Source organism: Piliocolobus tephrosceles, chromosome X (assembly GCF_002776525.5).
Source record: "Piliocolobus tephrosceles isolate RC106 chromosome X, ASM277652v3, whole genome shotgun sequence".
NCBI lineage: Eukaryota > Metazoa > Chordata > Mammalia > Primates > Cercopithecidae > Piliocolobus > Piliocolobus tephrosceles.
This window is the reverse complement of record NC_045455.1, coordinates 64,761,343-64,786,817: the sequence shown is the minus strand read 5'-3', so window position 1 is coordinate 64,786,817 and position 25,475 is coordinate 64,761,343. Positions and strand designations below refer to the sequence as shown.

The 25,475-nt window shown below is 38.7% G+C and overlaps 1 protein-coding gene across 3 annotated transcripts in view; it reads right to left on the bottom strand.

Annotated features, from left to right (window-relative positions):
- VPS36 (vacuolar protein sorting 36 homolog) overlaps positions 1 to 25,475 on the bottom strand; it is a 41,740-nt gene that overhangs the window by 10,635 nt on the left and 5,630 nt on the right. For 2 of the 3 annotated variants that reach the window (XM_023194025.1, XM_023194022.3), the window contains exons 2-10: positions 19,980 to 20,048; positions 16,704 to 16,774; positions 13,875 to 13,989; positions 12,442 to 12,531; positions 11,317 to 11,403; positions 3,893 to 3,925; positions 3,694 to 3,771; positions 2,626 to 2,760; positions 389 to 454 (exon numbers count right to left, since the gene is read on the bottom strand). In XM_023194025.1, the coding sequence (XP_023049793.1) occupies positions 389 to 454; positions 2,626 to 2,760; positions 3,694 to 3,771; positions 3,893 to 3,925; positions 11,317 to 11,403; positions 12,442 to 12,531; positions 13,875 to 13,989; positions 16,704 to 16,765 (666 nt within the window). In that variant the 5' untranslated portion in view covers positions 16,766 to 16,774; positions 19,980 to 20,048. The remainder of the gene's footprint in view (positions 1 to 388; positions 455 to 2,625; positions 2,761 to 3,693; positions 3,772 to 3,892; positions 3,926 to 11,316; positions 11,404 to 12,441; positions 12,532 to 13,874; positions 13,990 to 16,703; positions 16,775 to 19,979; positions 20,049 to 25,475) is intronic. The other variant, XM_023194024.3, reaches the window with a different exon arrangement.

Below are 25,475 nucleotides of genomic sequence, written 5' to 3'. Positions count from 1 at the left end.
CACCCTAATTTTATCATTATGCAATGTATACATGCACTGAAACACCATATAGTACCCCATGAATATGTACAATTATTGCGTCAATTATAAAGAAAAATAGAAAAAGTTTTGAATAGCAAAAAATAAAAATAAAAAAAGAAGAAGAAGGAAAACTGAGTCTCAGAGATGTTAAGTAAGCTACTGAAGGTCACTAAGTCACTAAGCAAATCACTATCAAAACCAAGAAAAGAATCTACCTCCTAGATCCCAGGGCAGTATTCTTTTCACTGTACCACAGTGCTTCTCAAAATAGCTTTGATATTCACAACCCTTCCTCAAATTGTATTCGGAATTTGTATTAAGAAAGTCTATATTTAGTTAAAAGAATATTTAAATTTTCTATTCTTACTTCCATTCCTCGAGCTCGGTTTACTAAGCAGTACACCTCCGTGAGTGACATTATTCCCCCTCGTTCCTGTTAAAATATGAAATTTTAAAAAAAGTATTATGTTACAATTACACCAGTTAGCATTTCTTAACAGAAATCATAATCACAGTGAAATCAGACATCATAAAAATTTTTAAGAAGTTTATAAAAAACTTTATTTATACAAAGGAGAACCTATTCAGATACCACAAAGCAGTTCAGATTCAATACTTGCATTTTAATTCATTACCACTTTAATTTTTTATTTTTATTTTTATTTTTTTGAGATGGAGTTTCTCTCTGTCACCCAGGCCAGAATGCAGTGGTGCAGTCTTGGCTCACTGCAACCTCTGCCTCTGGGTTCAAGCAATTCTCCTGCCTCAGCCTCCTGAGTAGCTGGTACTACAGGCATGTACCACCACGACTGGCTAATTTGTATTTTTAGTAGGGACAGGGTTTTTGTATCTTTTGTATTTTTAGTAGGGACAGGGTTTCACCATGTTGGCTGGGCTGGTCTCAAATTTCTGTCCTCAAATGATCTGCTCACCTTAGCCTCCCAAAGTGCTGGGATTACAGGCATGAGCCATTATGCCCGGCCTCATTACCATTTTAACATTTACTTAAATGAAAAAAGGGGCTCTACACCATGTTTCAAAAAATACATTTAAAAGTTTTAACTTACTCCAGCTAATAAATGAAAAAAGTATAGAATTAAATAAGACTATTACCATTTTGCAACCTCCAATGAAATAACAGATCTAGGTAATGACTCAATGGCTGTTAGCACCACAAAAAATTTTTTTTAAATTTAAAAAAAGACAATCGGACATTATGTATCTCTTGATGGAAGTACACAATAGCCTCTATGAAATAGTCTTGCAATAATAATTTTTAAAAACCCTAACAAACCTTTCTTATAAATACCAGTTTATAGGAAATACATAGGACAGGAAAAGCACACTCTGTAATCTAAACAACTAATTTCTTCAGGAAACACATTGTGGGGTGGGAGGTAAGAGAGGCCGGAGAAAGAACCCATGAAATTAAAAACAAACAAACAAACAAACATTTGAAACAAATCAACAAACTGCAATGAATCCTGATTGAAACAGACCAACTGTAAGGGAAAATGTGAATACTAGGCGGGCTCGGTGGCTCACACCTGTAATCCCAGCACTTTGGGAGGCCAAGGCGGGGGGGGGATCAACTGAGGTCAGGAGTTCGAGACTAGCCTGGCCAACATGGTGAAACTCCATCTCTACTAAAAATATAAAACAATTAGCTGGGCGTGGTGGTGGGCGCCTGTAATCCCAGCCTCTCAGGAGGCTGAGGCAGGAGAATTGCTTGAACCCGGGAGGCAGAGGTTGCAGTGAGCTGAGATTGTGCCACTGTGCTCCAGATTGGGCGACAAGAGTGAGACTCTATCTTAAGAAAAAAAAAAAAGAAAATGTAGCACTTTGGTAGGCTGAGGCGAGCGGATCACGAGGTCAGGAGATCGAGACCATGGTGAAACCCCATCTCTACCAAAAATACAAAAAATTAGCCGGGTACGGTGGTGGAAAAGAAAATGTGAACACTAGATATTAGATAACATTAAGAAATTATTTTAATTTTTTAGATTATGAAATGGGATTATAGTTGTATTTAAAGGAGTCTTTATCATTAGAGTTACATACTGAAATGTTTACAGATAAAGTGATGTGATGTCTGGGATTTGCTTTCATATAATTTTGAGTGGAGGCTGGTTTACAGAAGAAGCTGGATGATGGCTGAGGATTTATTATACTATTCTATTTGGCAGAGGTTTGAAATCTTTTTTAATATAAGTGCTTTAATAAACTTTTGATTCCCTGAATACTATCAGACTAGAAGATGAATCTGTATTATGGAATGATTAATAGTACTAAATAGTAAAGACTAGATGTATGGAAATATATCTATTCAGAGAAAGATCATATATTTCCTTTTTAAAAATAAGGAAAACTTCATATCAAATAGATTTAGAAAGTTATAGATGTCAAAAATGAAAATTAAAAACAAATTAGAAAATTACAAAGAATAATAAGCACAGTGAACTTATTTAATACACCTGAAAGAAAAAAAAAAAATCTCAGTTGACAATAACCACATCATGAAAGGAGTTATGCTCTTTTTAACACTTCTGATGACACACGGCTAATTCCACATAGTTTTAAAAAAAATGTAGGTTTAATTTTTACCTCTAAAGGCACCTGCAATATTCCAGCCAGCTGTTTGGCCAGTTGCATGTGGTACTGTGTGCCCGAGCCGTAGGTTTCTCTGGTAACTGGGTTAGCTATTCCCATGCTCAGCAAGTAGGATTTAAACCTGATGGTCTATAATAAAAAAGGAGAAAATGCAGAATTGTCTCTCCACCTCAATATTTGAAATTCTTCCATGACAAATTCAATTTCACTCAATAATTTCTACATATCCCCATTCCTTCTACTGTGTTTCTATGCTGTGAACTATGAGAGAGCAGATTTCCAGGAGTTCCCTGCGTACATCTAATTATTCTCCTTCCTACTTCTCTGCTGGTCTCTTATACTCTGTTTACTTCACAAGTTTGATGTGAGATTCAGAAAACGCCTCCGCTATATTTAATGCCAACCAAATAGTACAACTGAAAACTTAAGAAAATAGCTGTGATTAGATTGTAGACAAACTGAATGAAACAAACATCAAACTTAGGACAGCCACCCCTTGTACATTTCAGTATTTCTGTTTTCTACACTCGAAAAAAAGGCATTGAAATAGCCTTTAATCCTAATAGAACTAATGTAATTTTTATGGTTGACTTTTCTTTGGCACTTTCACATATCCTCAAGTCCTAAAAGAAATAAAACAGGCTGGGCGCGGTGGTTCACGCCTGTAAGCTCAGCACTCTGAGAGGCCAAGGCAGGCAGATCACGAGGTCAGGAGATCAAGACCATCCTGACTAACACAGTGAAACCCGGTCTCTACTGAAAATACAAAAAATTAGCCAGGCATGTGGCACACGCTTGTAGTCTCAGCTACTCAGGACGCTGAGGCAGGAGAATCGCTTGAACCCGGGAGGCAGAGGTTGCAGTGAGCCAAGATCACACCACTGCACTCCAGCCTGGGCAACAGAGTGAGACTCCATCTAATAAATAAATAAATAAATAATAAATAAAACATAAATAATAAATAAAACAGTATATTCAGAAAGACAATGTAAACCACAAAAACCTTACTGCATTATTTGTGTTATCTAGTTTCAAATGCCTTAAAAAAAGCAACTTATTTACCTCATCTTCTGTGATGTCACCTTGTTTGTCTTTAATTTTATTAGCAATTGATTTTGATAACTCCACCATTTCTTTAGCCTGTCAAATAAAAAGTAAAGACTGAAAAAGCAATATTGTCCCCAAAATGTCTGCTTACAAAATATATTTCAAAAACTGTATCATAATTGGTATGAATTTAATAGGCATAAATGACATATACCTTGATCATTAGTTTGCTGAGGTCTTCAAAGGCCTGAAATGAGAAATGAATTTTTGTTGAAATCCATCTAAATAATTAAAATGACTTAAAGCAATGAAGCACCCTCTATTTTTTTCCCCATAAAAATTTGAAATTTTCGGCTGGGCGCGGTGGCTCGCACCTGTAATCCCAGCACTCTGGGAGGCCAAGACGGGCAGACCACGAGGTCAGGAGATCAAGACCATCCTGGCAAACACGGTGAAACCCCGTCTCTACAAATATATTAAAAAAAAAATCAGCCGGGCATGGTGGCAGGCGCCTGTAGTCCCAACTACTCGGGAGGGTGAGGTAGGAGAACGGTGTGAACCGGGAGGCGGAGCTTGCAGTGAGCTGAGATCGTGCCACTGCACTCCAGCCTGGGACAGAGCAAGACTCCGTCTCAAAAAGATAAAAAATAAAAATAAATAAATAAAAATTTGAAATTTTTTTGCAAATATCAATTTGTTAATAAATATTTATATAAATAATAAATCTACCTTATTCTAAAATTGCATTTTAGCTAAAAAACCATACATTTTCCAAACAAACTGCAAAAGAACTTCACATTTTCAAAGAGAAAATAATTATTATTGATTAAATAAGCAAAAGGTGATATAAACAGTTCAGAAAATATTATTTACTGTTATTTGAGAAAAGTAAGAAATTCTGTCACTGTCACTGGTTTTTTTCTAAAATCATTTTCTAATAGGAAGTCAAGAATCAAAAGCACTACAAAGCATTCCTGGTTGAAAATGGCAATACACAGCTGCAGGAATAGTTATCTGGGCACAATCATTTTGGCTTTAATACAGGTGTGACTTAACTGAAACAGTAAGTCTCAGGCTCCGATTATCAAACCCATTATGCTTATAGATATGGTGGATATCACAAAAGAAAAACATTCAAATACCATCTAAATGTATCTACATAGAATCAACTGTTTAATTTGCTACAGCAAAAAACTACTTCGAAGGCCTCTTTGAATTTAAATATATTTATAATAAATTATTTCAAGTTACTGAAAATATACTCCCAGTGCAGAATATCTTATCTAATTGATGCATACAGATGTTATTTTTTAAAACCAGTTAAGCAGCTTGTCATTAACTGAAATATCAGTCCTTATGGTGGTCTGAAACATAATAGTGGATCTGACCAGCTTATGCCCATCTGCAGGAAAGCCTCCCCCATCTGCAAAAGGATTTTGCTAAAAGAATAGTGTGTTGCGTATTCTTATGGCCAACTCACCAAGGTTAATACTGAAAACAAAGGGGAATGTGCACACACCTAACAGGAATTTCCTTAGATAAACAAAAGGCTTAAACACTGGATTCTTATCAGCTAGAGCCAGCAGATGCAGGAAACCCTTTGTGAGAAACTCTGGGCACCAGCTCTGAAACTAAGTCAATTCTAACATTTAAATAGAGGGCAAATCACACACCAACCTAGTTTTCAAAAATAAAACACACATTTTGCACACTTAGGTTTTTACTTTTAATATATAAGATATTAATAGATTTTTTTTATCTGTGTAAAGAAAACTAGTAAAGATAACACATTTAAATTGTATATGGTAAATCACTGTATTTATTATTATTATGTTGTTATAGAAAAAATATGCTAAGTTGAGAGTCCACAAAGAATACATAAATAAGCCCTGTAAACTTACACATAGGCAATAAAAAAAAGTAAATATTTTAGTGCCTCAGAAGAAGGGTCTATAAATATTTTAAGTGATTATAAAACAGAGAAAAGATTCCTCACTTGTATTTCTATAATTATTATAAAATTTGGAATTAGTCAACTATCAAAAAATGAGTAAAGAAACTACCTACAATAAAAATTAAAGCAAAAGAGATGCACACATCCATTCTATAATTGCATCTGCCAGTTTATGGAACCTTGTATCCCTCTACCACACCTATAGTCAAATTTCCACTCCAAATTTGAGAAAAACAGCACCTGTTTTAAAACCAGGAGTACCCCCTTAAGCTGACTTACAACATGATTTCTTACTTACTTTTAGTTATCACTTTGGCTATTAGCGTCAGTAACTCAGTATATTCTTGATTTTTTATTTCAGTATTCTTGAATGTGCCTTGCAGATTCCATTCCCTTTTCCTGGGTTCTTCTTATCCATGCTGGTCATCTGCTAGAGCCTATTCATCTTTCAGCCTTTGAATTCCATATTCCTGCTGCTAACAAGCCCTCCGTGACCTCAACAGAAGTTAGGGATCATGTTATACGTCCCTGCTGCATCCTATATGTTCTCCTTGCAAGGTGTTTCTCCCACCATGGATAATGCCTCTTTGCCTGCCTGTGTCTGTGCATCACCACAGTATCCCCAGCCTCTGATAGAAGGCCTAGCACAAAGTAGGGAGGAATATCTGCTGAATAAATTAATGATCTGCATGGTTAATGATCTGCTGAATAAATTAATGATCTGCATGGTTAATGATCTGCTGAATAAATTAATGATCTGTATGGTGGAGCACAATGCTTATGTAGAATCTTTTGAACTATGCGACTCCAAGAAAATTAGACTGAAACAAAATAATTTACTTGATAAATTAAGAAAAACATTATTTTCAACACAACATTTAGTATGGCAGTATTCAGAAAGAAAAATACAAATAATGCAAAATCAGCCCACTGTTCCATGCCATCGCCAAAAGTGTCAACACAAAGAGGATGACAACAGACACTGCTGTAAGAGGATGGTGACAGCACCTTCTAGGTGGCAAAGAGAGTGGTGATGTGGTGCACTGTCACCACCAGCAAACTGCCTGCAAATCAGGAGACGTGGGTTCTCATCTGCCTCGTTCCAAATCTAGTCACTCACTCTGAGACAATTTCTTCTCTGAATAATAAGAACCCTTCTAATGCTAAAATGTTGAAATTTTATGAATCTTCTCAGAATAGATGATTCTGAAAAGAAGGTGGCTATGGCAGCACAGTTTTTGAATCTCTCCAAATCACAACATGAAAACAGGGCAACTAGATTTTAAAACCAAAAACCCCATAGGTAACATATACTATAATACTAAGTGTAAGATACTAGCAAAAACCCCTCAAGATACAAGCGGGTAGGGCAAACCACTAAGAGCCACAAGACCTGCAGGATGCCAGGATCTAGGCAGGAGAAAAAAAAGAAAAGCAACAATGTAACCCACAGACCTGAGAAAGCAAGAGCCCCAAGAGAGTCAATAGGGATTCACTAGAAAGTAAAGCAGGCCAATTTGAGGACAGTGCCTAAAATTGGGAGGATTGTGCCTACTTCAATTACGGGAGGGTCCACTATTAACCTTTTATATCAAAATAAGCTAAAAGATGTTAAGAAGATGATACAAGCTATGAAGGATCAATATAAATCAGAAATAGGTGACAGGAAAGAATTAAAAATAAAAGGAAAAAAATCATTTCAGAAATAAAGGTTACACTAGACAGACATGAGTGAATAAACAAACAGATAAAACCTTCAAAGGTGAAAAAGAGGAAAACTTTCTAAATGAAAAAGAAATGAGGAAAGAAATGAAAAGCATTAGAGTCACCAATAGTGAAGACAGGCAGTGAAACTGCAACATACAGCTAATAGGAGTCCCAGAAGAAAAAAAATCAAAGCAATTATTGAGAATTATAGGCCAGGCACAGTGGCTCATGCCTGTAATCCCAGCACTTTGGGAGGCCCAGACGGGCGGATCACGAGGTCAGGAGATCGAGATCATCCTGGCTAACATGGTGAAACCCCGTCTCTACTAATAAATACAAAAAAAAACTAGCCGGGCGAGGTGGCAGACGCCTGTAGTCCCAGCTACTCGGGAGGCTGAGGCAGGAGAATGGCGTAAACCCGGGAGGCGGAGCTTGCAGTGAGCCGAAATCCGGCCACTGCACTCAAGCCTGGGCGACAGAGCGAGACTCCATCTCAAAAAAAAAATACAAAAAATTAGCTGGGTATGGTGGCACGCGCCTGTAGTCCCAGCTACTTGGGAGGCTGAGGCAGGAGAATTGCTTGAACCCGAGAGGCAGAGGTTGTAGTGAGCCAAGATTGCGCCACTGTACTTCAGCGTGGGCAACAGAGTGAGACTCCATCTCAAAAAAAAAAAACAAAAAAAGAAAGTTATAATACAGAAAACTTTCCCTGAAATTAAAAAATTCCTGAAACTATTTACTGAAAAAGCACAGCATGTAACTAAGAATAACAACTCAGAATGACTAATAGACACATTCTAGTAAAATTACTGGGCTTTAAAGTAAAATTTTAAAATCCTTTGCCCATCTAGGAAAGATAGCAACTGTCTTTTAAAGGGAAAAAATTAAATTATCATCACTTTTTGATAGCAACACTTCATGCCAGACCAAAAAAAAAAAAAGAATAATATAATGAAGACACTCAGAGAAAGAAAGTGTGAGCTGAGGATTTTAAATCCAACAAAACTGACCTTCATGTATAAGGAAGACAAACATGGCAGATACAGGGAATATTCTTCCTGTGATTATTTCCTAAAAAATCTATTACAGAATGAGCTTCAGACAACCAAAGCGACCACAGAGAGCTCAGCATTGAGGACTGGTGGTACTAAACATGGAGGTACTTTTAATAAAACTAAGAGTCAATGAGAGCTGGAGCTGAGGGGAGAGTGTATGCAGTGGCTGCATGCTCAGATGGTGTAAATACAGTGTGCCTATTTTTCAAATGTACGAAGAATGGGGAAAACACATATACATTTTTTTTTAACTGTTTTAGTAATTATCTGGTAGTGTCATCTTAAATTTGAATAGAAGAGATAAGTATGCTCTTGTTAGGCATTTTATATTAACAACAACAAAATTCTAGCTCTGTCCATTGAAAAAGCCTAGAAACTGGCCGGGCGCGGTGGCTCAAGCCTGTAATCCCAGCACTTTGGGAGGCCGAGACGGGCGGATCACGAAGTCAGGAGATCCAGACCATCCTGGCTAACACGGTGAAACCCCGTCTCTACTAAAAAATACAAAAATCTAGCCGGGTGAGGTGGCGGGTGCCTGTAGTCCCAGCTACTCGGGAGGCTGAGGCAGGAGAATGGCGTAAACCCGGGAGGCAGAGTTTGCAGTGAGCTGAGATCCGGCCACTGCACTCTAGCCTGGGCGACAGAGCGAGACTCCGTCTCAAAAAAAAAAAAAAAAAGGAAAAAGCCTAGAAACAAAGATCAACCCAATAGTGATGAATATTACTAGCAAGCAGATTGTAGTTCTGAAATATCATTTCCCACTAAAAGAAAACAGAGCGGGCTGCACACGGTGGCTCACACCTGTAATCCCAGCACTTTGGGAGGCCGAGGCAGGCGGTTCAGGAGGTCAGGAGTTCAAGACCAGCCTGATCAACATGGTGAAACCCCATCTCTACTAAAAATACAAAAATTAGCTGGGCGCAGTGGTGCGCACCTGTAATCCCAGCTACTCGGGAGGCTGACGCAGGAGAATTGCTTGAACCCAGGAAGCGGAGGTTGCAGTGAGCCAAGATAGTGCCACTGCATTCCAGCCTAAGCAACAGAGTAAGACTCTGTCTCAAAAAGAAAAAAAAAGGAAGAAACCAGAGTTTCTCAGATAAATGGTTGATTCTGGATCTGAGGCAGGAAATGTACAAGATGGTCCTGGAGCTTTGTCACACCAGATAGTGAAGAAGCTGGCAAAGTTCACCTAGTCACAACAAAAGTACTCAGAGGGCCAACTTGAAGCAGCTCCCACTGGCCAAAGATGGGATAATTTGAGCTTCAAATAGGATAATAATTACAACTGATTGAAATCCACCAAATATGCTAAACTTCACGAATTCCTAATGACATGTTAACAAAAAAAACCTAATTAGTCAGCTGGGCACAGTGGCTCACGCCTATAATCCCAGTACTCTGGGAGGCCAAGGCAGGCGGATCACGAGGTCAGGAGATCAAGACCAACCTGGCTAACATGGTGAAACCCCGTCTCTACTAAAAATACAAAAAATTAGCCAGGCATGGTGGCAGGCACCTGTAGTCCCAGCTACTTGGGAGGCTGAGGCAGGAGAATGGTGTGAACCCGGGAGGCAGAGCCTGCAGTGAGCTGAGATCGAGCCATTGCATTCCAGCCTGGGTGACACAGCAAGACTCTTGTCTCAAAAAAAAAAAAAAAAAAAAAACCTAATTAGTCATCTTCAAAAGATAATAAGGAAACAATTAATTTATTACCCTGATGATAAAGGAAAATGCAATTATCCAGCCTTTCCTATATGAACTGGACAACCAAATAGTAGATAAAGGAAACATTTCTTTAAAAAGTATTCCAACTAATAAATGAAAAATAAAGACAGAATTATCACTATTTACCACAACCAATGAACTAATAGATCTGGGCACTGAATATTAACAGCTGCTAACATGACAGAGATAAGATGTGCCTCCGACAAAAGAACACAGTATCACCTCTAGTTTTGCCAAAGGGACAGAACATGAGTGTGACAGAGATTCTGGATCCAGCTGCCAATCTGGGGAAAATACAGGGTTGAGGAAAATACACAACTTCACCACAGATACACATATATCCAGAAAAACCTACTATGGGCACTTAACAGGTCAAATGCCCTTGGTTCCCAGTGAGCCCAAAATAAGTATTTAAATAACTATTTGCAGTTTTAGACTTTACTCGATTGACATAAATCTTTGAAATTCTCTGAACAGCAACCATCAATGGAATTTAATTATGAATTACTATAAAAACCAAAGATTTACTTTAAAGCATCATTTAATAAAAAACCAAGACCACTTTTATATAAACATGGAAAAGTCAATGATACGTTTAGCTGTATTAACTAATTACAGAATCTAACACATAACTGGTCTTTTTAGCTAGAGTTCTTTCCCCTTCTCTTGAATTTCCTCATATATGATGAAGCCTCAAAACATTGGAAAGTACATGCTCAGGGTTGTCTCCTAGTAGAAGTGATGGGCTGCTTTGAGCCATTCTTAGTGATGTCTGGTCTGATCCCTGGGTGGTCATCAACATAAAATGGTGTGGTATCTGGCCACAGACAGTGGCCACAGAATAGCGTTTTTCTCTCAACTAAGTTACTTCAACTTCCAAAATAATTATACAGAGAACCCTGAACTCATTAGGAGTATCCTTCAATCAATTCCATCTAGACTTTAAAATCTACACACAACATTCTATGATATTTTCTGACAGCAAACAAATTTGCATTTCTTTTTTATTCCTTTCAGAAAGAGGTTTTAGTTAGATTTTGCCAGCCCAAGGTAGACCTGTTAAAGAGAATAGGAGACTATGTAGCTTCAGGCAAATGAAATATATTCTAAATTACAGAAGGGAATTAGTCACAGCTGTATCTAAAAGAATAGACACAAATGGCTGGAATAGATACAGAGCCAGAATTTAACAGTTACCTCAGAAATGTTTTTGTCAGTTTCTTTTCTTTTTTCTTCCAGTTTCCTTTCAATACCTACAATTCCTACAGCCCTTATTCTTCCTGGCTGAAAAAAAAAGAAGTAGAAAATAAAACATACAAAATAGGAAGCAAACAAAATCTTTTGTAACCAACCACATTGTGTTTTCAATGGCGGGAAAGGACCCACAAAGAACCAAAGAAAAACAGCATACACTGACGTTTAGCTTCCCTTCAAAACATGTGTTTATTTCTTGTTGTACACAATGATCTTAAAATCATTCAAGAAAAACCAAATACACAATAAATGGCATATTTTACTCTGCATTTTAGATATAAGTTAAATTTCCTATCATTTTCCTTCTTTGGCAAGCTATTATGTATCAGATACTTAATAGGGTCTCAAATGTACAAAAAATTCAGTTTAAATTTTGGTTCTTAATTAACACTTATTATCCAAGCTACTTTCATACATTTGAGTACCTGTCTAGTGTTGGTGATTAATTTAGACAGGCCTGGAAAACATCACCCAGCTGTACTGTCTGTTCTCTCAAATGCCACACTGACTATAAAGAACAGAATTCAGTGGGTGAACTCTACCTTCTATCACCCTAAGAATTATGCTGGTAAGCAGTTATTTATGCTTACTAAGTGTCTGCTGTATACACAGCACTAAATTAGGTGCTGTGAAAATAATTTTTTTTTTTTTGAGACGGAGTCTCGCCCCTGTCGCCCAGGCTGGAGAGCAATGGCACAATCTTGGCTCATAGCAACCTCCGCCTCCCAGGTTCAAGTGACTCTCCTGCCTCAGCCTTCTGAGCAGCTGGGATTACAGGCGTGTACCACTATGCCTGGCTAATTTTTGTATTTTTAGTAGAGACAGGGTTTCACAATGTTGGCCAGGCGGATCTCGAACTCCTGACCTCATGATCTGCCCCGTTTTGGCCTCCGAAAGTGGTGGGATTACAGGCGTGAGCCACCGTGCCCCGTCGAAAATAAATTCTTTATCAGAATACCACTGCAGTATTTTGTTTTGGGCAAGTTCTACAATCACAGAGTCTTTTTCTTAATGAAGATGTAAGTACAGAGTTGAAAACACTAGATTAGCAAATAGTTTAAAAAATACCTGGGGTCCTCTATTTGTTTGTAATGACTGGGAAACTGGCATATTCTCCCATCTTCTCTGTGTCATTTCCTCTGATAGACGCCTATAAAACTGTTATGCAAATAAATACACTTTAAATGAGTCAGTCAGATTGTAGCATCCTTGTATAAATCATTACTTAACATTTCCTTCTTTTTTTTTGAGGTGGAGTTTCACTCTTGTTGCCCAGGCTGGAGTGCAATGGCGTGATCCAGGCTCACCAAAACTTCCGCCTCCCCAACTCAAGCGATTCTCCTGCCTCAGCCTCCCAAGTAGTTGGGATTACAGGCATGTGCCACCACACCTAGCTAATTTTGTATTTTTAGTAGAGATGGGGTTTCTCCATATTGGTCAGGCTGGTCTTGAACTCTCGACCTCAGGTGATCTGCCTGCCTCGGCCTCCCAAAGTGCTGGGATTATAGGCGTGAGCCAATGCGCCTGGTCACTTAACATTTCTTTAGTATAAAAAGACTGTTCAGTCATTTGCAGCAAGCCCAGAATTCTCAGAGACATCAAAGAAAATCAAAGGAAGTTCTTTTCTTGGATCAGCTTCAGAAAGCACAAAGGAAAAAAAAGAAGGAACTGACCTTCTATATAAAGTGGGCTATTCTCAACAAAGAGATGAGTGACAATGAAATCAATAGACTTACTTTAAACAATCCTGCGTATGTGGATTGTTTTCAATCTATAATGAAACAAACACAGTGCCAGGAAAAATATACAACCATTCTCCATGAAGGAAGCAGAGCATAATTTGTCTAGTTAAAATATAAAACCAAAAAGTAGGACCAAAACATACCTATGCTCACAAATAATCAAATATGTTTTTCATATGCTTAGTGATCACTTGTCAGGAGTACTGGGTGAGGTGCTATAGAAAAAATTAATAATAATTTATGATATTGATGGGGAGAATAAATACACACTTATAATTATCTTAAGAATTCTTGTACAGCAACTTATTTGGAACACATAAACTATTATACTGCAGAATAAGTACTTAAGTGACTAAGATTAACTGGAGTTAATCAAGACAGCCTGATTTAAAGCTGGGGAACCTTCAGATACTGAGATAGTTCAACATATCATTGCATTTATATTCTGTTCATTTAACTAAACTATACCACTGAAAACTCTGCTAGTAGGCAAATGGCATGACTTAGTGTATTTTCCAGCCTCTGTTCCTTCCTTGGGACCAAACCCTCTGCTTCCCATTCCCACTGAAACCTAAACTTCATATTCTCCACTCACTGCTAAGGCTTAAGATACAATAAAATTTTATTGTAAAAGTATGGTGAAATCTGGTATGTTGTATAATACTACCTTCCATCATATTAACAAGCCACAACACACACACACACACCCCATACATACACACACCTTTCTAGTACAGTTTTATTCATGTAGAAACTTACCTCAATCTGGCCATGTTCTTTGAAGGAGAGTTTGATGTAGGAGTTCTTACTACTCTGAAATGGGCCAGGTTCTTTGTTAGGAGGAGCTGGGTGAAGATGAACCACTATTTTGGCACTGAAGAAAGAACAAATGTAATATATTGAATTGCCTTTCAAAAAAATATATATAATTCTACTTTTATAACTTTTTATGTGCTTCAAATCACTTTTAAAATTCATGTAGAAACAAATATCCCAAAAAGCATCCTTTTAAAGTATGTATTAATTCAATATTAACAAAGCTTTCAAAAATCTCTCTACTTAAAACTTATAAGCTATGAACCAAAAAGCTTCAAGTTACTAGCTCTGTAGATTAAATTAGAGTGTGACTTTAGAAAATACGGTCAAAATAAATTTGCAAAAGTTTGAGTTTATGATTATGGTTTTCCAACTACAAACATCCCCAGAGGTTATAAGGGGGCCTATTATTTCTGCCAAAGCATACACCCTTATTCATTTGAAAACAAAAAGTAAAAACTTATCTGTAAAAATGGCCAGCTGATATTTTATTAAAATTCCATCCAAAACTAACATTCTACAGTGTCATTTGTTGGAAAATGCCACTCAATCAACAGCATGATCTGGAAAGATAGCCAATAACAAAAACAATTCCCAAAATGCTGTGGCTCTAAGAACACAAACTACCATTATCTTTATGACTATCATTATCTTCTATGCTATTAAAAATACCACTATATTTGGTCAGCTTAATAAGTCTGTTTTCCTCCTTTTTTTTTTGAACCTAGTCAATAAGCAATCCTATAAAGATTTGAGAAACTAAAACACTCTAAGTATCCCAGGTACCTAGTTTAGTGCTTTTTCTGTGTTGATCATGCTATAGATACACACCTACCACTCAATTTTACTTTTCCTTTTTTGGAACCATATGGTTACCTAAATATCACTGTAAAATTGAAACACCAGGCATTGGGCCTCCTCAATGTGAATGGGTAGGGCCAGTCTTGTAAGGACTCCTCCTATTCCCTTGTGGTAAACTTCTTTAAGTGAAGTGAGAAAATAAACTATGTGAGCAGAATCATAGAACTGTCTGAAACAAACCATCAAGTAGAGCAACAAAACTATGACAATTATGATAAGATAACTAAGCAAAAGCATTTCACAGTCTCTGAAACTAAAAAAAACCCTCAGCCCTACTATCAGATTCTGTGAAAGGACACCCATTGAAAAAGTAGAAAGTATAATCAAATAAAGTTTAAAAGCTCCAAAGTAAGCATAAAAAATCTATGCCAAATTTTGTATATATTCTTTTATCAAGTCATCCAATTACTATACTTCATTAAATTTTAAATCTATGAAATAAAAAAAGCATCTTCAGAGATGTTAAAAGGTGAAATGTACACATCTTGAAATCAATGCAAATATAACTGTTTGAGGGGAGGGGCTGGGAACTAAAGAGAATACTTGACAAAAGTTAACTTGGCATATTACTGAAGTCCTCCTCACTGGACATGTTTAAAAAATAAGACATTAACGTGAAGGTAAATATTTAAAATTTTTTTTTAGTGTAGATTTCCTTGGAACACAGGAAAGGAAAACTCAAATAACCTGGAACAACCTTAAAGTTTACTTTTTAGAACTTAATACAATGGAGAAAATTGATAAGGGGAAAATATAAATCATAATAACAATCTACCCTAAAAATCTATGGCTTAAAAAAACTATGGCTTATTAATTTTTTAAAACATTGGTTTCTTTTATGTCAAATAAATAACATTTTACAGTAAATCATAACATTATGATCAAAGCATGCATTGCATGTCCAGTGAAGCTCAACACTGTTTAACTTCTACTGAAGTGCCTAATTATGCTAAACCTAAAGATAAGCCTACATAGGAAAAAAAATCCCATGCCAATAATATTTTTTCATGTCTCCTCAATTACATGCACTTAAAATATAAAGCCAAGTTTTCGGTATATTTGAATAAACAGGAACATTTGAACTTATGCCTTTATACCAAGGTGGCCTCATCTCCTGGTTTGCCTGGGATGGTCCCATTGTATCCTTGTTACCCTAGTCTAATTGTTCATTGTACCTCCTATTATTCTGATAAATGTCCTGCTTTGTACAGTAACTATTATTATATGCTGTTTAACTCTGCTATCTGAACAAGTAAAACCTGAGAAACAAACTTAATGATCAGGTTAGAAACAGAAGCAAAGTCAGTTATTTTTCTCAAATAGGTTATTCCCGATTTTCAGTATGAAATGACAGTTACACAGGGATGTGAAAGCAAAGTGTCTATGGAAAGACAATGATAACTGGGCCACATTTCTTTTTTTTATTTTTATTTATTTATTTATTATTATTATTATTATTATTTTTGAAACAGGGTCTCGCTGTGTCCCCCAGACTGGAGTGCAGTGGCCCGATCTCGGCTCACTGCAAGCTCCGCCTCCCAGGTTCATGCCATTCTCCTGCCTCAGCCTTCCAAGTAGCTGGGTCTACAGGCGCCCGCCACCACACCTGGCTAATGTTTTGTATTTTTAGTAGAGACGGGGTTTAACCATGTTAGCCAGATGGTCTCGATCTCCTGACCTCGTGATCTGCCCGCCTCAGCCTCCCAAAGTGCTGGGATTATAGGCATGAGCCACCGCACCAGGCCCACATTTCTTTATTATGACCCATGTATAATAAACAAGGATATTACAGCAAATTATTCATGCTTAAGAATCAATTCATACATCACTGAGTCTAAAATAGGAGCTTCTGACCAATAGCATAACAGGAAATGTTTTCTGTGAATAAAGACTGTACTATATAGACCTTACCTCTTCCCAATTCCAGCTGCCTGTTCTTCAATGAACACAATTTGGGAAAGCAGAACGGCCATGCAACACTCCTAGGAGGAAATCAATAGCTTAAATCAAAGACTCTAAACAACATCCATAACACTTGTCAGAAATCCTTGTTTTATAGCATTACAGTGCCATATACCTTAATAATAAAAATAATGAAAAACAATGATTTTGCTACTTAAATGAACTTAAGGAAAAATTAAATGGAAACAATACTGTGGTGGCATATGGCTGCATGGAAGAACATAAGAAGTTTAAAAGAAGCTGTCACTAGCTTTTGTTTTTACAATGGGTGCATTTTCTTTTTTTTTTTTTTTTTGAGACGGAGTCTCGCTCTGTCACCCAGGCTGGAGTGCAGTGGTGTGATCTCGGCTCACTGCAACCTCTGCCTCCCGGGTTCATGCCATTCTCCTGCCTCTGCCTCCCAAGTAGCTGGGACTACAGGCACCCACCACCATGCCTGGCTAATTTTTTTGTATTTTTAGTAGAGACAGGGTTTCACCATGTTAGCCAGGATGGTCTCGATCTCCTGACCTCGTGATCTGCCTGCCTTGGCCTCCCAAAGTGCGGAGATTACAGGCAGAAGCCAGGGGACCCAGCCACAATGGGTGCATTTTCTAAGAGTAATGTTTCTACAAAAACGTTTTACTTGTAATATTTTCTTACACTGAAAGCAAAAAACAAAACAGATACATCAAAACAATTTTAAGAAGGGCATTAATGTAGATGATTTTCTCTTCTTTATAATTTTCCATACTTCACTCATATGCCCACATGCAATTATTAATAGTTTTAAACAAAAAACATTGATGTAGTATCCCTTTATTCATATGTTTAACTTTTTTTTTTTTTTTTGAGATGGAGTCTCGCTCTGTCACCCAAGCTAGAGTGCAGTAGTACAATCTTGGCTCACTGCAACCTCTGCCTCCCAGGTTCAAGTGATCCTCCCACCTCAGCTTCCCAAGTAGCTGGGATTATAGGTGTGAGCCACCATGCCTGGCTCATTTTTGTATTTTTAGGAGAGATGGGCTTTCACCATGTTGGACACGCTAGTCTTGAACTCCTGATCTCAAGTGATCCCCCTGCCTCGGCCTCCCAAAGTGCCGGGATTTACAGGCATGAGCCACTGTGTCTAGCCAGTATGTTTAATTTTTTTTTTTTTTTTTTTGAGATGGAGTTTCATTCTTGTTGCCCAGGCTGGAGTGCAATGGCGCAACCTTGGCTCATCGCAACCTCTGCCTCTCAGGTTCAAGCGATTTTCCTGTCTCAGCCTCCCGAGTAGCTGGGATGCCAGACATGTGCCACGACGCCCAGCTAATTTTGTATTTTTTAGTAGAGATGGGGCTTCTCCATGTTGGTCAGGCTAGTCTCGCACCCCCAACATCAGGTGATCCACTGCCTCAGCCTCCCAAAGTGCTGGGATTACAGGCATGAGCCACCGCACCTGGCCTTAGTTTTAACATATATAAACAGTTACGTTTAATTTTTATGTGACTAGCAATGTAGTAAGTCTAAGATTTGTCTCTTTATATGGACCTCTTTATATGATAATCAAAAAATTATACTAAGATTAACTTATCAACATATGGTTTAAGGACATGCATTCTATCCTCCCCAAAAAGATTTATTTCCTGAATATATATTACTTGTAAAAGGATTAGACAATATTAACAGTCTAAGGCAGCAGTCCCCAACCTTTTTTGTATCAGGGACTAGTTTCATGGAAGACAGTATTTCCTGGAGAGCAGGGCGTTGTGGTTTCGGGATGAAACTGTTCCACTTCAGATCATCAGGCATTAGACTCTCATAAGGAGTGCACGACCTAGATCCCTTGCATGCACAGCTCACAATACGGTTCGTGCTTCTACGAGAATCTAATGCGTCTGCTGATCCGATGGGAAGTGGAGCTCCGGTGGTAATGCTTGCTCACCTGTCACTCACCCCTTGCTATGTGACCCAGTTCCTAACAGGCCACAGACCAGTACTGGTCCATGGCCCAGGGAGTTGGGGACTCCCGCTCTAAGGCATGCATTATTAACAGGGGCAATATCAGACCTAGGAGACAAAAATTAGTTTCCAGGGTACAAAAAAGTCAGATATTGTAATGGTTAGCAGCCCTTCAAGGGCTACAGTACAGTATATAGTTTATTTGTGGTACTAAAATTTCACGGGGGTTTGGGGGGAACAATCAGGAAAATAAAAACACAGATCAGATAGCTATCTTACTGGCAATGCTGAAATTAATGTATATATACTTTCAGGTTGAAGCTCTAGGAAATAAAGATATATATCAGCTCTATATACATATAACTCTCCGTCTTCCTTTAAAAAAAAAAAGAAAAAAAAAAAACAGGTTGGGCAAGGTGGCTTACGACTGTAATCCCAGAACTTTGGGAGGCCAAGGTGGGCGGATTGCGAGGTCAGGTCAGCCTGAACAATATGGCTAAACCCTGTCTCTATTAAAAAATACAAAAATTAGCCGAGCACAGTGGTGCATGCCTGTAATCCCAGCTACTCGGGAGGCTGAGGCAGGAGAAACGCTTGAACCTGGGAGGCGGAGGTTGCAGTGAGCCGAGATCACACCACTGCACTCCAGCCTGGGTGACAGAGCAAGACTCTGTCTCAAACAAAAAAAAATGGGGGGTGTGGGGGACTCCTCTTGCTGAGAGACTTAGAGACAAATCTCAATATCTAGATAAAGGCATGCACTTGATGGCAGGCCTAGTCTCCTGATTCTCAACAACAACCTAGAATACAATTTGGTTTTAAGGACATACGAGCTCTTTTTAAAGACTCCCTCACAACTGATGGGGGAATTATTCCCCTGTTATACATGGAACATTTAGATATAGAGTAGAATTTGGTATTTAAAAAACACGATTCTCCATCCAGTAACTACATGGACTTTTCTGGAGCTGAATAAGGGACAACACGCTAACTCCTGTTTCTGCACTCCATTCAGAGAAATTATACGGGACACACTCTTTTGTCATTCAGAAAAAGAGAATTTATTATTGTATTCATTATATAAGTTTTACTAGAAATGAAAAAAGAAGAAAAAGCTTCAGTGATTTAAAACCTATAACGGTGGCTCACTCCTGTAGTCCCGGCTACTCGGGAGGTTGAGGCCAGGAGAATCACTTGAGCCCAGAAGTTAGAGATCAGCCTGGACAATGCAGCAAGACCCTGTCTCTAAAAAATAAATAAACAAAATAAAACCTTCAACAGATGCAAAAAACTGTATCTTACATGATTTTTCTGATCTCTCCAAATCAGTCGGTGTGTACTAAGAAGGAGAGTCCCAGCATCAAATTTTATCTAGAAAGAAACAGCATCACAAAATATTAATAACATACCACTCATTGTGGTTCAGATTTTCTTCTTCATAAATTATACAACACTAAGTTAATCATATAAATAAACATTTTACTTTTAGAATAGGCTTATCACAAAGTAAAGAGAACCAATGCTACATACTTCATAAGCTATTTGTATAGTCTTGACAGAATTAGAAAAAAATGCAGACAACAACCAGGTATGACACACATTCATACTCTGCAATCCATGCAAAGGTAAAAAAGAAATGATGAGGTAGAACTGCATGGATTACCATAGAACTCTAAGACACTGGATGAGTGGGAAAGAAAGTGATTTACAGCAATTTGCAATATTACATATGCTGTATGTGTGTGTGTTTGTAGAAACACAAGTAGTGAAAAGGGTCTAAAAGGAACACACAATTATCTGTTAACAATCATTATCTCAGAAAAAGTGCGAGGAAAGGGGTGGAAGGGAAGTGAAGAGCTCTTTTTTACCTCTACACTTCACTACTGATTGAATTTCTTTGCAACTGAATTCATGTATAACACTCGTAACATTTTTTAATAAAAACGAAATCCAGAAATAGATACAAATACATACAAAAATAAATATGGATGGAGATTAAATCAATGGCAGTGGGACAACTGGGTTGCCAGGTAGGAAAAAGAAAAATTCTTATGTCTGGATTTATACCTAACACAATGCACCAAAATGAATTCTAGATGGATCAATTGAGTAAAAAACGAAAAAAATTATAAAAGCACTAGAAAAAAATCATGAGATAATTTTTAAACAATCTGAGGGAAGAAGACCTTTCTAAGAAGGCATAAAACCCATTAGCATTAAATGAAAACCCCTAAATTCATATGTTGAAGCCCTAACCCTCAACGCGATGGTATTTGGTGATGGAACCTTTGGGAGGTGATTAGGTTTAGAAGGTCGTGAGGTGGGGCCCTCATGATGAGACTAGTATCCTTATGAGAAGAGGAAGAGACAGGAGGGTTTCATCTCCATGAACACGTGCTGAGAAAAGACCATGCAAGTACACAGGGAAATGGTGGCCATCTGCAAGCCAAGAAGAGTGTCCTTACCAAGAACCAAATCTGTCAGCACCTTGATCTTAGACTTCCCAGTCTCCAGAACTATGAGAAATAAACGCCTGTTGTTTAAGCCACCCAGGCTATGGTATTTTGTTTTAGCAGCCGAGCTGACTAGGACATACTCTTTGGGTATGTATCACCTATTCAAAATATAAATTTTAAAATGTTCTTCAAAACTTCAATACAATCACAAAGAAATGCCAGCTAGGTTTTTAGGACCAAAACTTTAACCCTCACTACTTGTTACTGTGCCCTGAAAGTTATATAAATAAGCAAGTTTTAGAATTGGAACCCAAGAGATTAATGAATTAAACTCCTGTGTTTCTGTTAAAAGACAGATAGATATATATTGGAAGTTTCTATTTCGAGTTACTAGAAAGTGGAATTTGCCATAAGGTAGGGCTTGCTTGTGTCCTTTCCAGGAATATTCGGTTATTTTAAAAGTTATATTTGATGCTAAGTGGGAGCTGAAAAACAAAAACAAGTTACAAGGATAGTCCCATTTATAAGGCAACCTTACAACATAAACACTAAGGAAAGCATTTCAGTGAGTGTCCAGTTTATTAAAATAAGACTGGAATTGTTTAGAATTTAAAATAATCTGTTAAAAATATGGCCGGGCACCGTGGCTCACGCCTATAATCTCAGGACTTTGGGAGGCCCAGGCGGGTGGATCACGAGGTCAGGAGATCAAGACTATCATAGCTAACATGGTGAAAACCTGTCTCTACTAAAAAAAATACAAAAAAATTAGCCAGGCGAGGTGGCGGGCGCCTGTAGTCCCAGCTACTCGGGAGGCTGAGGCAGGAGAATGGCATGAACCCGGGAGGTGGAGCTTGCAGTGAGCCAAGATCGTGCCACTGCACTCCAGCCTGGGCAACAGAGCAAGACTCCATCTCCTCCCGCAAAAAAAAAAAAAAAAATTGATCTGACTTCAGCACTCACTGAAAAGTTATTACCCTGTTTTTTTTTAATTTACATATTTTCTGTTATAAAGGTAATGCATGTTCAGTGTTGAAAATCTGGAAAATATTTAGAGTCTGAAAAAAACAATGAAATAATTCATACCAGCCAGAGTGGGTGTGTATATATACACAGATGTTTATGTATACATATGTATAATCTTTAACTAGAATATGATAGAGTTTTATAACTATTATTAATAGTATAGTTATAAAATATAGTTAGTAGCCTATCATTGGCAATTCCTCATGCTAATTAGGGCATGCCATAAATCTTTTTTTTTTTTTGAGATAGAGTTTCACTCTTGTTGCCCAGGCTGGAGTGCAACAGCGCGATCTCGGCTCACTGCAACCTCCACCACCTGGGTTCAAGCCATTCTCCTGCCTCAGCCTCCCGAGTAGCTGGGATTACAGGCCCCGCCACCACACCCAGCTAATTTTTTGTATTTTTAGTAGAGACGGGGTTTCACCATGTTGGCCAGGCTGGTCTTGAACTCCTGACCTCAGGTGATCCACCCGCCTCAGCCTCTCAAAGTGCTGGGATTACAGGATTGAGCCACCACACCTGGCCTCATGCCATAATTTAATTAACCAATCCCTATGGTGGACATTCAGATTGCTTCCAATTTTTCCATATATAATAATATTATATGTAATATTATAACATCTGAGATGAGCATTCTCCACATGTAATATTTTTATACATCTCTGATTCTTTCCCAAGAGTAAATTCCTAAAAGTGAAATAGTTAGCTGAAAAAGAATAAACATTTCTAAATCTTCTGATATATGCTACCAATTTGCCACTTTACACATTACTAACCTTACATTATTTTTTTAATTAGCTGAGGCTACAGAAGTGTCTGTGAATTCAAACAAATGACCTGCCTACACTCCTTACGAAAGTAAACACATTATCCAGTCATAATGAGCCCATGAAAACTGTGCCTGTATAAACAAGCAAGTATGCATGTATTATTCATAAGAGGCACTTGGGCCGTGGGAAGAGCAGTCCATTGGATCTGGTTTGCAATTCTATCTCCACCAGTTACTTGTTGTGTGACCTTGGACAGCTCACAGTTTTCTCAACTATCAATTGTGGGTGTCAGTTTCCTCAGCTTTGGGAAGATTAGCTGTATTAAACATTACATCAAGGGTGACACTGGTGGCTGCCATATTATGAAGTCCTTTTTTTTTTTTTTGAGACAGAATCTTGCTCAGTTGCCTAGGCTGGAGTGCAGTGGCATGATCTTGGCTCACTGTAGCTTCATGAATGAGGCTGAATGAGGCACAGGCTTTGAGTGTGATCAACAGAGATTTAAATATCTCTCTGTGGATCTTAGGCAAGTCACTGTATCTCTTGACGTTACTTTCTCATTCAGTAAAATACCTCATATTCCCGTTGAGAGGATTAAATGAGATGACATATACAGCTCTTGGCTCATAGTAGGTACTTTAATTATTCAGGTTTTAAAAAAAATGTGTTTCACACGCACAACCAGTCAGGAGATACAAGGATGAGCAAGGCACACCTTCTGTGCTCCAGAAACATCAAACTAGTCTAGAAGACAGCCATGTGCACACTTGCCCAGGCAATGGGTTGGGATGCAAAACTATGAAGACTAAGCAATCTGGACTGCAGTCCCTAGGCCAAAGGAGTCAGTGAGGCATCCTAAAAGGGAGACTAACTTCATCAGATTTGGGGGCTAATGTGGGTAGCCTTGCAGAGTCTCTAGCACCACAGGAAGTCTGGAAACCTTCCAACAGGTGAAGGAAGCCAGGATACTGCACTTTCCCCCAGGAGTCAGCCTGTGCCTCATTCAGCCTAGGGACCACGTAGCTGCAAGGCAGCTCAGCAAGTGACTAAGTCCAGCTCTGGGGCACAGTGGTAATGAGAATCCTCTTACAGCTCCACTCCAATTTCAAGCTTTTAGAAGAGTTAATTCTGGACTAGATCACAGGGTCTCAAGCAATGTTTTCCCCATGATTTGTTTCTTAAACCTCTGACATCTATATACTTATCTGCTAATACAAGCAGCAAAAATTGTAACGTAAAAATTAAAACTCGCTGGTTCAACAATGTATCTTTCATATAAAACTACTAATGGCTGTTATTTTACACTGTTTTAAATCTATCACAGCTATACTGCCTGCCAGCAAAGGTGTTCCTAGTCTTAAATTGGAGTTCCACAGAACTGTATCATGCCACGCTCTGCAAAAGCATGACTTCCTAGTGCTCCCTCAGGGAGTGCCACTGGAGGAGTCTCTGAGGACAGATCTACCACTGTCAACATTCAGTTCCTCTCAAAGGGGGGGCAAAATCAAAACGGCGAGGAAGGGGAGGTGGATTAACCTTCCCATTTAAAATAGTTACAAAGATGTAAATTGGTAAGAAAGGGGAAAAAAATAGCTTGTCACTCCAATCCAGGGATGGAAGACTCAACTTGAGATCAAGCTAGTTAAAGTGCTAAGGCAGGCTGGGCACAGTGGCTCACGAGTCTGTAATCCCAGCTCTTTGGGAGGCCCAGGCGGGTGGATCATTTGAGGTCAGGAGTTTGAGACCAGCCTGGCCAATATGGTGAAACCCCGTGTCTACTAAATATACAAAAATTAGCTGGGCGTGGTTGCAGGCACCTATAGTCCCAGCTACTCAGGAGGCTGAGGCAGGAGAATGACGTGAACCCGGGAGGCGGAGGCTGCAGTGAGCCAAGATCGCGCCACTGCACTCCAGGCTGGCCACAGAGCAAGACTCCGTCTCAAAATTAAATAATTAATTAAATTAAGAAGTGCTGGCCGGGCGCGGTGGCTCAAGCCTGTAATCCCAGCACTTTGGGAGGCCGAGACGGGCGGATCACGAGGTCAGGAGATCGAGACCATCCTGGCTAACACGGTGAAACCCCGTCTCTACTAAAAAATACAAAAATCTAGCCGGGTGAGGTGGCGGGCGCCTGTAGTCCCAGCTACTCGGGAGGCTGAGGCAGGAGAATGGCGTAAACCCGGGAGGCGGAGCTTGCAGTGAGCTGAGATCTGGCCACTGCACTCCAGCTCGGGCGACAGAGCAAGACTCCGTCTCAAAAAAAAAAAAAGAAGTGCTAAGGCAGTAAGTGAAGTTAGGTCCAAGCAAATTATTTGAGGAAAAGACCTTTACTCAATAATACAGGCAACCAACCCATAGAAAATGCCCTAAGGGAGTCAGAGGACCTGGGTCCAAAGTCACCTGTGCCTCTACATAGCTGTAAGTACTGACCAGGAAAAGCTATGAGTTGAGTAACTTATATCAAAGTACAGCGGAAAGTGTCGTTAATAAAACGGCAAGGGAAGAGAGGCAGCAAATTAAAACCTCTGGAAACCAAAAATGCTTGT